Source organism: Lathyrus oleraceus, chromosome 2 (genome assembly GCF_024323335.1).
Source record: "Lathyrus oleraceus cultivar Zhongwan6 chromosome 2, CAAS_Psat_ZW6_1.0, whole genome shotgun sequence".
Lineage (NCBI taxonomy): Eukaryota > Viridiplantae > Streptophyta > Magnoliopsida > Fabales > Fabaceae > Lathyrus > Lathyrus oleraceus.
In genome coordinates, this window is record NC_066580.1 from 38,406,679 (window position 1) to 38,420,707 (window position 14,029).

The following is a 14,029-nucleotide window of genomic DNA, read 5'->3' on the forward strand; positions in this document are numbered from 1 at the left end:
CCAAATTGATCAACAAAAGGTGTCAACCTAGATTAAAATGTATCGATTTTTCTTCCACATCCGCCAAAATTGTACTGCACCAAATTTGTCTCATATATAGTTTATACATAAGTGTCTGGAACCGAATTTGAAAGGGAAAAGTTGTAGAGGACCCAGAAGGGTACATGTTACAGCCATTGGATCAAAATTTATGGATCAAATTCATATCACAAATGCCTCTTCCATCTCTAGAATGAAGATCATGCTTAAGACCTTTGTTGCTTAGATTTCTTTCTTGATGACTGTTCTGACGACCCAATAATATATGTCTCAGCATTTATATTTTCTTCAGATTTGCGCTTCCCAAACTTCTTTGTTTTTTCCTGTGGAGGAACCATTTTGTATTCAAGTGAGATAATCATCCATTGAAAATAAACTATTAGCTTGGCAAAGAAAACTTGTAATAACAAAATAAGAAAAACCGTCATGCCAACAGCAAATTCCAATAGAATCTCGCACCTTTAAGGACATTGCCATTTCAGTTACGTTATTATTAGCATCCTCAGAGTTATCCACCGGTTTTGCAGATTCCTAAAGAGTATAAATAGAAGTTTAATGAAACTCCATGAAGGAAATTATAAAGCAATATGCATGACATAATTTATTTTGAAAACAGCAGAATACCTTGGGTGGGATAAAGGATTCTTCTCGTTTTCTTTTGTTTTCAGCGGTTTTTTCAGCCTGCTTCTCCTGCCTCTCTTGCCACTTCTTTTTCGATTTCTTTTTGTCACTCATAAAGTATTCTCCAGTTTCTAATTCTATATCAACCTGAAATATCACATAAATTACGAAGGGTGCTTCAGAATTTACTTCACAGAATAGATGATGGAAGAGCATAGCTTGTCAAATAAACTTGGATCTAAACAAAATCAGTCTTGGAAGGAGGAAGGAGATATTGGTTGTCTCACCTTACTAGGCTGTTGAGGAGGAGGGAAGGGAGTATATGGCTTCTTCTGTTTAGCGCTAACCTTCTTTTGCTTTACATTTTTCCTGGAAAAAGAAAGAAGTGTCAACAAAACTGAAGCAGATGATGCATACATACTCTATATACAAATTATCAAATAATTAAGGTCATACTTGTTAAACTTTGGAAGAAACCTATCCCAGTTCTCTTGGGCAAGTGCTGGGTCCTTTTCAAGTTCCTTCTTCATCATAAGAATCTGACAATGTGAAAAGAAATAAGATATTTTCTACACCTGAAATCTATACTAGAAAATAAGCTGGAGAAAAATACAAATTTATAAACCTTTATGTTGTAGACGGGATGCATTTTATTCAGCATGCATTCCTCAACAATCCTTCTAACTTGCTTCAAACCTTTGTATGAACCCATCACAGAAACAGTGTTTCCCTGTAAAATTACGAGCAAAATTAGATGGCAGTCACCTTATTCTGGACTCAACCCAAATCTTAGTGAAGGTAAATGTTTCAGCCTTTAGAATTTGAAGCAACAATTAATTACCTGGACAAGAATGTAACAGCCCGAGAGTATCTCAAGAGCCTGCACAGTTGTAGATGAAGAAGAGTGAGTCACAAAGCTTAAGTTAAGCAAGGGAATGGAGTACAAAGTAATAATAGAAAAGACAATAAAGTCAATCCTCAGTACTAAAAAAACAAATCTACACAAAACATACCTTCAAAGTAGAAGAATTGGGACCCACAAGATGTTGTCTTCTTTTCACGAAACGCTCCTGCAGTCAAATATCAATGGAAGCTTCCTACCATCAGATTAATTTTTTTGAAACGCTTATTTTTTGAAAACCATCACGCTTTATACAAAATCAATATGAGCTTATATGCAAAATAAGAAGTCCAAAGAGCTGATTGAGCATGGAAGGAAAAACCTCCAGGGTTTGATAGTTCTTTTTGTTACAAAATTTTAGGACTTTCAGCACTTCATCAAGGAAGAAGACTTGAAAGTGTTGCTCTTATTAATGTGATGTCTCAGAATGATAGGTCGCGCAGGTTGAATGATTATTGAGCCACAATCTGGTCAACAGCATGTGTATCCTAACATTGTCTCGTGGCAGTCAATTGTGAATAGAGGTAGCAGAATTTTTGCGTTGCAGCCAGAGGGGGCTACTCCGTGGTTTCCTCCATTGCAGCAAATCACAGCTGCTATGGTGAACAAGAGTACACATTTGAAGATTCAAACAAAGACACATAATCTGGCCTGTTTTAAATTTGACCCTTGATGTACATATGTTCAGTTTACCAAATTGTTTTCCAGCCATTTTTAAGTTCGGACTGAATAGAAAACATGCTGAATGCGGAGGATTAAGAATTAAACTAAATATGAATCCAGCAGAGGGTTCAATATTCTAAGTTAAAAACAAAACAAAGAAAAGAAAACCACACAGGATGAAAGGGGGAACAAGAGAACATCATAAACGTAAGAACCAGCAATAAGAATGGGCAGAATGGCAACAAAATAAATTGATAACTAACCCCACAAGTCAAGAAAATATTGTCAACTAAAATTAGAGAGGCAGCTCATTGAAGTTACCTTATTGCGAACCATCCCGCTAATTTTAATGATGTCGCATTGCATTTCATCGTCAAGTATTTTTATTGCCTGAGAAACACAATCAACATAACATACAAACACCTAAATCAACCAACTATTTCATATATCATAAATTAAAAAATAACACTAAAATTTAAGTCATCCATCTAAATACTTGGATATTGGTAATAATTTAGGGTTAAACTTAAAAATGTTTTTAACTCCTACAAAACAATCGCTTATCAAATACAGCACCCAGTCTTGTTGATGGTGGATGGCGGTCCATGACGGAGAGCCAAAATCCCACCATACCGCCCGCTTTGCGTCGCTGTTATAGCAGATTATAGCGGAAAAACCCGCAATATCAGCCGATACTTACCATTGCGGCAAGCCCAAAAACCGCTATGTATATCCGCCATAGCGGCCATGGCGCCGCTATTTGATAACACTGTCAGCGCCTACAAATTATTCTATCAACGCTTAGGCATAGTTTGGTGAAAATTCTCATCTATGTTTAGCCTCAAAGTCAACAATTTAGGGACCAACATCCCGATATCAACAAATCAGAGTCTAAACATTAACGAAAATAACAGAGGAACTAAATTGGATAAGATGATATTCTCTAGAGAGATTAAGACCCTAGCAAAAAAAAAACATGTTCGGATAAACAGTTCAACTAAGCGCTTTAAATATAAGATGTCTATAACAAAAGATAAACCAAGGTCAAATTATTTTCACATAAGCTATAAGTTGTTTTCATAAGTTACTATGGAGTGCTTATATAAATAAGCTAAAAACAACTTATGGATAGTCACAAGTTGTGTTTATAAGCTCAAATAAAACATTTTGAACAAACCCTTATATTCAAATTTAACCCTATATACTAAAGCTAAAGCAATAATAAGAATAACCTGAGGAGCAGGAACACTCCGAGAAAGAAGCCTGATAAGATCCCTAGCTTTAACAATAATATAAGGATCCTTAGTCTTCCTGGTAGTTGAAACTGTCATTGAACCCTCAACCTATAAATTCCAAAAGTAATAAAAAAATTACACATTATCATTAAACTCAAATCAATCAATTAGGGTTTCAAAAAGCGCGAAACAGTATCAATACGAATAGCATACATTATACATATACATACCAAGTTAAGTTCAGCAGAGATGGCGAATTCTTTGAGGGAGGACTTAACGAGAGGCCAAGCTTCTTGGAGATACTTTTCGCGATATTGAGGGAAGAGAGTGGAGAATGAACTCACTTCGAGCATTCCACCTTCGTTCCATGATGGATCGAACTTTTCGACCTTCCAGTGGTCGATGTTGGGGTCGTCGTCCCAGGGTTTTGGTTTATCGTGTTTACCTTTTTTCTTTCCTTTCGGTACTTCGTTTTCTACGTCGTTCTCGTCCAGTGTTGATTCCGTGAATGGTGACTTCATTACGGCGGGTTTGTTAGCCGGTGCGGCGGAGGAGGGAGTGAAATGTGAATGTTAGGTTTCAGTTTGTGACTTTCGTATACTCTTGTGTGGATATTTTTATTAAAAAATAAATAAACGATAAACCGAATATATTTTTCTAAAGGATTAAATATGATTTTTTTTCCCTAAAGGAATAGTAAAACGAGTCTTCACTCTTTATATATTTAATAATAATGTGAATATAAATTTCATTTAATATCATTTATTCCATATTTAATAATTTATTATTTTGTAAAAAACAATAGTGTTATAAATATTTGTTTGATGTATTTCTTTATATTATTAATGACACATTTGTGTTTTTTTATGTAGTAAATTCAAATATATATGACTTGTTTATTAATAGTGAAATTATTTTAATTTATTTATTAATTATATTTTTTATTCTAAAGTTAGATCACATGTCCCAGCATCGTGTTTAATATGTGTCACCTTATCACTGGAGAAATAATAAATAATCTTTGATGTGTCACTATTGTGGAAAATATGAACATACAAGACCTTGTTTCTTCAAATGGTTGAAGCTAGACATCAGAGGACGCACGGAAGTTCATGCTAAAAAGAAGTGAAATTTCAATACTACTTCAACTGGCTCCGTAGAACACAAAAGTTCCTCAAGTAAAAATTGGTATTTTAATAGTGAGTGTATCGGACACACTGCTATAAATAAGACATCTTAAGGAAATTGACTAAAGGGAAGAATCAAAGGCTCATGGAAATTGGTTACTCCAGGTCAAAGGTGGATTATGAACTTCAAATCGTCTAAGCATTATGTCAAGGGTAAAGAAGTTCTTGTGCAAAAGAAGGAAGACATTAAGGGTGTGCAAGACCTCTGAATTGATAAATTTGTTATACTTGTAGAAGAAAAGTCTACCAAGATGTCTAAATAGATGGTCAAACATATGTCTCATGAGTCTGAAGTAACTCATGAGGGTTGTGTCACATAAGGCAAGATTGACGGTCAGGTTGGAGGTCATCCCAACTTTGAACAACCTAATATAGTTCAGCTAATGGAGAATAATGGTTATGATAGAATTCCTTCTCATATATATGAAAGTATGACTAATCAACAACATGTCATGGTGCTTGATAAATTGGAAGTTGGTGTGTTGGGGTATGTATCAGACATGTATGATAAATATGTTGAGGGGATCCTGAATATGGTTTCACTCGGAATTGGGTCTATGAAAATGTTTCATGATGAAGATTCCCAAAATTCGGGTTTGAGAAATCCTTATGATGATAATGATGTGTCAGACATCATGTCCAACATGTTGGCTGAATATCAAGTGCCTAAGGAAGTTGATGGTCATAACCATGAAGATGTTTAAGATGATTATGGTATAGCTGACAACAGTGATAATAACCATGACCGGGCTTTAGAAGATATGAATACTCTAAGTAATTGAGTGATATGTGAGAATGAAATCATTCTTATAGATTGTGTTACTAATAGAAAGAAGTTGGGAGTAATGTCAAAGAACACATAATTTATGGATGATATGTCGCCTCATAATGATGAAGATCAATCCTTAATTGTAAGTAATGAGAAACAAGAGGTTTCCTTGGCATCTGCTGAAATGAATAAGAACAATTCTCGGAATGCTACTCTTGATAGTGTCATCATAGTAGATTGTGAGGATCTGATGGTAAGCTAGACAAAGTAGTTTATTCATCAAGGGCAGATTAATCTCGAGCAAATGAAGGATTACTCAAGTGACTCCCAAGAAAAAAGTTGCACTTAACTATGGTGGAGTAAATCAATGCTCAAGGATGTCATCAAAGTTGATAAGGAATATGTTGTCCAAGATGTGGAAGACATGTTGAAGACTAAGTTACAAAGGAAGGATGTACAAACTTAAGAAACTAGAATGGTCAAATCAGAATCTGATACTAAAGCAAATGCCTTAGTCAATAGGTCCAATATCCCGAGAAGGCTGAACGACAGAGATTCTCTCCCTTAACGTGCATTTTTTAGTTACAAGAAGTCTGCTAAAGAGTGCGTTGTTGTATCATAAAATGACATGTCTTTAAAAGGAAATGTCAAAATGAGTTTTGATATTCGAGGAAATATAACAACTGCTGAAGGAAGCCTATGTGACAAACAATGAGCTTATCATGTTAAGTCACAAGTATAACGAAAAGAGTACGTCTCATAGATGCTATCTTATTGCCACTAACATCTTATCATGGGCTAACAAGAAGAAGGTCATTGTGACCTTATCTCTCGATGAAGTTGAACTTACTATTATAGGAAGTAATGGTAAGCAAATACTCCGGATAAAGCAAATAATGAAGGAGTATAATGTGGGACAAGATGGAATGTCACTAGACTGAGACATATTGGAAGAAATATCAAGAAGTGCACTTGGTGTGTGCACATGTGAGATATTATAACAATCAAATATAAGGAAATATGTTGGGAGACCAAGCCAAATTCTCTCTCCTATTCTAGATGGTGCACGTTTATTCAGGGTGATTTATCTATTTCGAATCATTCCTTATATATGGACTTTAAATATTGTCAAGAAAAAGGTCATCTAACCTTATTTTTCTCTGTGAAATATACTATTTCTTCTACCCTATAAAAGTGTTTGCTATTCAACATGAGTTAAAACCAAGAGAAAGTTAAGACGAATACTTCTAGTTTGATAATAAACACTAGCAAGTATAATGAGAGAACCAAGGAAGCCACGGATAAAAAGAACAAGGAATGGGTTCCTCCTCTCATGCAAGTGTTGAATGACCACATGATGGACCATCAAGTGGAGTAATTGTTACTGTGAAGACTTAAGTGACTAATATGAAGATTTTGAAGAAGGCTCATTGCAAGATAGTGACTAGGATGCATATAATGATTGGGTCACCTTCATAAACTCAAGAGGATGAATTAAAGACCAAATATGAGGAGAGTTGTCTCCAAAATATTATATGTCATTGTGTTTGTATTGTAATGTTCTGATCATGTAAAGGATTCACAACCTGTTAAGATTGGTGTGTTCAAATTAAAGACAGTCAATTCTAGTTGTTCTTTCATAATCTGGTTGTGTATGTGTTAACATAATAACCTATGGGTGACTAGCTTCTAGATGTCAAGTTGGAGACTTTACCCTTTACCAAATTATGAAATGGGGGGGAGTGGTGTTGGCTATGCAATATGTACTTGTTTAGTACTAACCTTTTTAGGAAAGTTCTTATGATGTGCTCCATGTTAGAGCATCAGGCATGACATCTGGTTCTGGTCCTTGAATTTGTGAAAACAGATATATCTGTGTTAGTAGTATTCATTACATATTCTTATATCAACTACTAACTGATTATGTATGCATCACTAAGTATCTGAATGATTGCATATTAATATATGTTAGTTAGTAGGATTGTATGTTACTAACTATGTGATAGTATATTCATGCATGACTAAGTATGTGAATAATTGCATAGTTGTTTGTTTGGTTTGGAGCAACTAAATGGACTGTGTGTAAGCATATGAATGTTAATGCTTCTGACTTCTTCTGCTGTTGATGCTTAACTCTGATACATGGAAGTTATTGCTACTTAAATGCTCTAAATATTCAGTACATCTACCGGATGTCACTTGGAAGAAGTGTTATTGTTGAAAAGTATATTTCCGACAAATATTTTTATATCGTATCCACAGAGATTGGGTGATACTACCGCCGTTCAATAATCTCAATTGTTGTAAGTTTGAAAAGTAACCAAGTTGTTTTTGAGTGAATTGTTATCTCTTAATTAAAATGACACTAAGACAATGAAATTAGTTTAAAATCAAATATAAAAGGCTTGCCAAGATTGGAGTTCACTATCCCACTTTCTTATGTTTCCCTAGTGACAACTATATGGACTCAAAATTATTGATGATATTCAAGTCATACGTCCTTCCCTCAAGGTAAAGGTGAGCACTAACAACAGCAAGATCCCAATCATTTGCAATCTCTTTAGCACGGTATTCACACCGCATGTTATCCGCCAAGGTGAGAGGATGACCCAAATAAGTATTGATTGCATCCCTATTGAAAGCGATGATCTTCCCAATCACCTTAGTTTGATAGTGGTATGCTACACCTTCTTCCAATTGAAGAGCATTGGCATAAAATTCACGCACAATGTCATAATTGATCTCCGCTTCCGGCTCATAACCTTTTCCTCACTTTCTCTTTTCAAAATTTGAACACAATCTTCCTATAGTTGCCACCTGGTGACAAACGAATGAACCTCTCTGGCTGGATGGTTCTTTTGATCAGCTTTTCAAACCTCTCCTCATGCTCATTACTTATGAATCTCCGCACGGACCTTGAGGGACCGAAGCTTACTATTTTTGTGCGTTTAGACATCCGCAAGAAAACCACAAAGCAACCACACAACAGCCAAGACTTAAGTCAGCATACGTAACAAAAAAAAATGAAGTGCTGAAATTCTTCCAGTTCGCGGCGTGAAGGCCAGAACACGGCGTGATCTCTGCGAAAACCAGAAAAACCAGCAGCCATATGGTTTTTCCTACTGCTAAAATCTTTTCAAAATTGATACCACAAACTCTTAACTTGTCCTACTTTGAAGAATCTCTACACATGCAAAGTGAATTTCAACAAAAATCATCCTCTAACAATTACTCTAATTCACCTTGACGAGAGAGCAAAGAAGGAAAAAGGAAAAAGAGTAAACATACCTTGACGAGAGAAAGAGATTGAGACGATTCTTGCAAAAAATGGGATTATTGAGATTGAGAGGGTTAAGATTGTTAGGTTTGAGTTAAGGAGTGAGAGAGTGAGTTGTGAAAGTGGTGAAGAGAGAGAGAGAGATGAAGTTATAAAAAAAATATAAAAGAAACAAAAGTAAAACAAAACAAAAATTAAAATGGTCTATTCCGCTCAGTTCGCGGGGCCAACTCGGTTCGCGACGTGAACTGAGGGTTTTCCAACTTCCAAAGTATCACACAAAAATAGGGGAATTAATTTTCCATTCAGTTCGCGGGGCGAACTGAAGGAATTTTCTAAAAATTTTGGAAATTTGACTGACCTCCATTATAATCTTTAAAACAAAACAGAATACATTACACAAATGAAGTAACAAAAAAAATGAAATGAAGGCTTACGAAGTTGGGTTGCCTCCTAACAAGCGCTTTGTTTAACGTCGTTTGAGCTCGACGGTTCGACGATACTTCACGGTTTGGCGAGCGAAACGACATAGACGTCTGGGTTTACTTCTCCACCATGGTAGACTTTTAATCTCTGCCCATTCACAGTCCAACTCTCTTTTTACTTTGGGTCCTCTACCACAATGGCTCCATAATCTCGCACTTCTTTCACTACAAACGGTCCCGACCATTTGGACTTCAACTTACCCGGAAACAACTTGAGTCTTGAATTAAAAAGGAGCATCATTTGTCCAACTCTGAACTCCTTGGGACGGACCTTTCCATTATGACATGCTTTCACCTTCTCCTTGTAAAGCTTGTTTGAGTGGTAAGCATTGTTCCTTGATTCCTCATATTCATGGAGTTGTTCTTTTCTTTTCTCACCGGCTAGAGTGGAGTCAAAGTTCAAGAATTTAAGAGTCCAAAGTGCTTTATGTTCCATCTCTATCGGGAGATGACAAGTCTTCCCATATACCATCTGAAACGGGGTTAGTCCAATAGGAGCTTTGTAGGCGGTACGATACGTCCACAAAGCTTCATCCAATTTTGAAGACCAATCTTTTCTTGAGCTCGAAACAGTTTTTTCAAAGTATCCTTTTTACTTCTCTATTTGACACTTCCGTTTGACCATTTGCTTGTGGATGGTAAGGAGTAGTCACTTTATGCTTTACACCATAATGTTCCAAGACTTTTTCCAAGGGTGTATTGCAAAAATGTGACCCACCATCGCTTACTAACACCCTAGGCACACCAAAACGTGAAAATATGTTTTTCTTTAGAAATCTTATCACGGTTTTGGAGTCGTCCTTAGGTGAAGCAATTGCTTTCACCCACTTTGACACATAGTCAACGGCTACAAGAATATACTCATTAGAGAAAGAAGAGGGAAATGGGCCAACAAAATCAATGCCCCAACAATCAAAGACTTCCACTTCCAACATGTTGGTTAGGGGCATTTCATCTCATTTGCCTATCCCTCTGCTTCTTTGGCATGTGTCACAGTTCTTTGCATGTTCATGTGCGTCTTTAAACACGGACGGCCAATAAAATCCTGCTTGGAGGACTTTAGTGGTTGTTTGCAAACCGCTATAATGACCTCCATACGGAGAGTTATGACAATGCCAAAGGATATCTTTTGACTATTCAAGTGTCACACACCTTCTTAAAATGTTGTCGACACCCGCTTTGAACAAATACGGTCATCCCACACATAGTACTTTGCATCCGCTAAAAATTTCTTTCTTTGATTACTAGTGAGGTCTTCCGGTGTCAAACCGGTTGCCTTATAATTAGCAAAACCGGCAAACCAAGGCCTCACTTGAATCGCATAAAGCTTTTCGTCCGGAAATTCTTCCCTCACTTCTTCTTCTTTATTTGTAATTTCCACATTAACCAATCGGGACAAATGATCCGCTACCAAGTTTTCTGAACCCTTTTTATCCCAGATTTCCAAATCAAATTCTTGTAATAACAAAATCCAACAAATTAGTCTTTGTTTGGAATCCGGCTTGGTTAGCAGATACTTGATTGCCGAATGGTCGGTGTAAACTACAACTTTGGACCCGATCAAATAAGCTCAAAATTTTTCCAATGCATACACTATAACTAGTAACTCCTTTTCAGTTGTCGCATAATTGACTTGCGCCTCATTTAAAACTTTACTAGCATAGTGGATGGCATGAAAAAATGTAGCTCTTATTTGACCCAAAACCGCACCAACGCATAATCGCTTGCATCACACATAAGTTCAAAATCAAGTGTCCAATTAGGTGCAACGATTATGGGTGCGGTGACTAAATTTTCTTTTAATTCATGGAATGATTTTAGACACGACTCATCAAAAAGAAATTGCGTACCTTTGTTGAGCAAATTACTCAAGGGCTTTGCTATCTTTGAGAAGTCCTTGATGAATCTTCGATAGAATCCGGCATGTCCAAGAAAGCTTCTTAATCCTTTAATGTTTGTTGGAGGTGGTAGTTTTTCAATGACTTCCACCTTTGCTCTATCAACTTCCATCCCTTCGGAAGAGATTTTGTGACCAAGAACAACACCTTCGGTGACCATAAAATTGCATTTCTCCCAATTGAGCACTAAATTTGTTTTCACACATCTTTCCAACACCACATCAAGATTTTTCAAGCATAAGTCAAAGGACGACCCATAAACAGAAAAGTCATCCATAAACACCTCGATGCACTCTTCAATCAAATCCGAGAATATTGCTTGCATACACCGTTGAAATGTTGCCGGTGCATTACATAATCCAAAAGGAATTCTTCGGTAAGAAAAAATGCTGAAAGGACATGTAAAAGTCGTTTTCTCATGATCTGCCGGATTGACCAAAATTTGGTTGTAACCCGAATAACCATCTAAGAAACAATAGAAATTCTCGCCGGCCAACCTTTCCAACATTTGGTCCATGAAAGGTAGCGGGAAAAGATCTTTCCTTGTAGCTTGATTTAGCCTCCTATAGTCAATGCACATCCTTCATCTGGTTACCGTTCTAGTTGGAATCAACTCATTTTTATCATTTTTAACAACCGTCATACCACCCTTCTTTGGGACTACTTGCACCGGACTCACCCATTCACTATCGGAGATAGGATAAATCATTCCGGCCTCCAATAGTTTGACAACTTCTTTTCTCACCACTTCCTTCATTGATGGATTTAAGCGTCTTTGAGGTTGTGCAACGGGCTTGTAATTTTCTTCCATCATGATCTTATGCATGCAATAAGCCGGACTAATACACTTTAAATCGGATAATACCCACCCTATTGCACCTTCATTCTTTTTCAGCACTTGTATCAACGTATGCTCCTCTTTTGTGGACAAGGCATTGCTAATGATCACCGGTTTAGTGAAATCATCACCAAGGAACACATATTTCAAGTGTGGAGGTAGCATCTTTAACTCTAACTTTGACTCTTCCACTTTCTTTTTCACATCCAAGTCCTTATTTTTCTCCTCCTGATAAGCAATCTATCTGCAAGACTCCAATTCATCCAAAAATGCTTCAATTTCTTTTTCTTCATTTTCGGTTAAAACATTGTAAGCTCCTATAAGAGATCTCTCTAACGGATTAGAAAGATGAACTTGATTTGCAACCTCCACGATTTCCTCCTCGGTGGCATCGATTCGGAAAGAGTCATGCTTGTCGTTAGGGTGCTTCATGGCTTCAAAAAGATTGAAAGTTACCTCTTTATCTTGCACTCTTACTTTCATGAGTCCATCATCAACGTCGATCATCATTTGGGATGTTTTCATAAATGGTCTTCCAAGAATTAGAGGAACATCATGATCATCATCCATGTCCACTACCACAAAATCTACCGGAAATAAGAATTTGTCCACCTTTACTAGTTGCAAAGTCATCCTCGTAGATTTCACCTCAACATTCCCCAATCTTTTAACAATGGATAAGGGAATTAAATTGATGCTAGATCCCAAATCGACCAAACCATTGCCAATGTAAGTGCCTCCAATGGTCACCGGTAAAACGACTCGGCCCGAATTGGATTCCTTCCTTGGGAGAGTTTTTTGGATTATGGCGCAACAACGTGCATCAAGCAAGATTGTATCATCTTCCACATATCTCTTCTTCTTTGTGAGGATATCCTTCATGAACTTCGCATACCTTGGCATTTGCTCTAATGCTTCGGCAAATGGAATATTTATTTCAAGTTGCTTAAATATATCCATAAATCATGCATAATGTCTAGAATTCTCCTTCTTTGATGGTGCGTGCGGGTAAGGTAGATGTTGAGCTGGAATAGCACTCACTCCTTTATCTCCTTTTTTCTTCTTTCTTGCCTTTGATTCTTCCTTCTCACCTGCTTCACCCTCCTGTTCAACTGAACCATTCAGACCATGCTCATTTCGCAGCGCCAAAGGGGGTCGCGGCGCGAACTGAACAGTTTTTTCCTCTTTTTTCTTTTCAAATTCTACCACCACTTCATTCTCTTCATTTTCAGTTACGACATTCATATCATCCTCTACTGCAACCTCCTCACTTCTTCCACTTGTCACCTCTTTACCGCTTCTAGTAACAATTGCTTTATAATGCTCCTTCAGATTGGTTTGAGTGTTGGCGGAGAAAGAAGAACCCGTTTGTTGTTCCGACAATTGCTTCGCAAGTTGACCTACTTGATTCTCCAAATTTTTGATAGCTGCCTCATTACTCTTTTGGTTTGCCATGGAGGCTTGCATGAATTGTGTGAGAGTATCTTCTATCTTTGAACTTCCGCCTTGCGATTGTTGGACTTGAGAGTTTGAACTTTGATATGGACTTTGTTGCTGAAAATTTTGCTTGTTGAATCTTGATTGTTGATAGCCTTGGTTGTTCCTTTGATATGAGTTGTTGTGATGTAGAGGTTGCCTTTGATAACCTTGATTTTGGTTGTTCACATAACTCACTTCTTCCAATGGAGGGCAATAACCGGTGGGATGATCTCCTTGACATAGTTCATAACATGCCACTTGATGTCTAGCTTGAGATCCTTGAATTTCCTTCATTTGTTGTGGAAGTTTGGACATTTGTTGAGTGAGTAAATCCACTTGTTGAGAAAGTAACTTGTTTTGGGCAAGAATAGCATCACTGGTATTGTCATACCCCAAAATTTGCCCGTTAGTCTTTCAAGACATTCTTCAAGGCACTCCAACTCATTGTTCAAGACATTGATCTTAAAGGAACAAAGACCCAGTTCACAGGTGGCCAAATCCAGAAAATGACTCAAACTGGCATGCTCGCTAGGCGAGCAAAACCATTCGCCTAGCGAACTCTTCGCTGCACCACTCGCCTAGCGAAGCTTGCGAATACCAGAAATTTTGGGCTTCATTCTGAGCCCATCAGGTCACA

The 14,029-nt window shown here is 37.2% G+C and overlaps 1 protein-coding gene across 1 annotated transcript; it reads right to left on the minus strand.

The window, feature by feature from the left end:
- Positions 1 to 58: 58 nt before the first annotated feature.
- On the minus strand, positions 59 to 4,095 carry LOC127117941 (KRR1 small subunit processome component homolog). Its single transcript, XM_051048069.1, has 11 exons — positions 3,690 to 4,095; positions 3,457 to 3,567; positions 2,546 to 2,614; positions 1,674 to 1,730; positions 1,502 to 1,540; positions 1,286 to 1,390; positions 1,117 to 1,199; positions 948 to 1,029; positions 664 to 807; positions 499 to 570; positions 59 to 362 (listed from the first exon to the last, which is right to left on the minus strand). Exons 1-11 carry the CDS (start codon positions 3,978 to 3,980, stop codon positions 246 to 248), a joined length of 1,170 nt encoding a protein of 389 aa, XP_050904026.1. The 5' UTR covers positions 3,981 to 4,095; the 3' UTR covers positions 59 to 245.
- Between the last annotated feature and the right edge of the window lie 9,934 nt (positions 4,096 to 14,029).

What these genes read in the sequence shown, in the direction of transcription:
- LOC127117941 (XM_051048069.1), bottom strand. Translation starts at nt 3,980, where the DNA reads ATGAAGTCACCATTCACGGAATCAACACTGGACGAGAACGACGTAGAA. An exon ending in ATCCCGTCTACAACATAAAG is followed by an intron (nt 1,200 to 1,285) that starts GTTTATAAATTT and finishes TCACATTGTCAG; the next exon opens with ATTCTTATGATGAAGAAGGA. An exon ending in TTTCTTCCAAAGTTTAACAA is followed by an intron (nt 1,030 to 1,116) that starts GTATGACCTTAA and finishes TTCTTTTTCCAG; the next exon opens with GAAAAATGTAAAGCAAAAGA.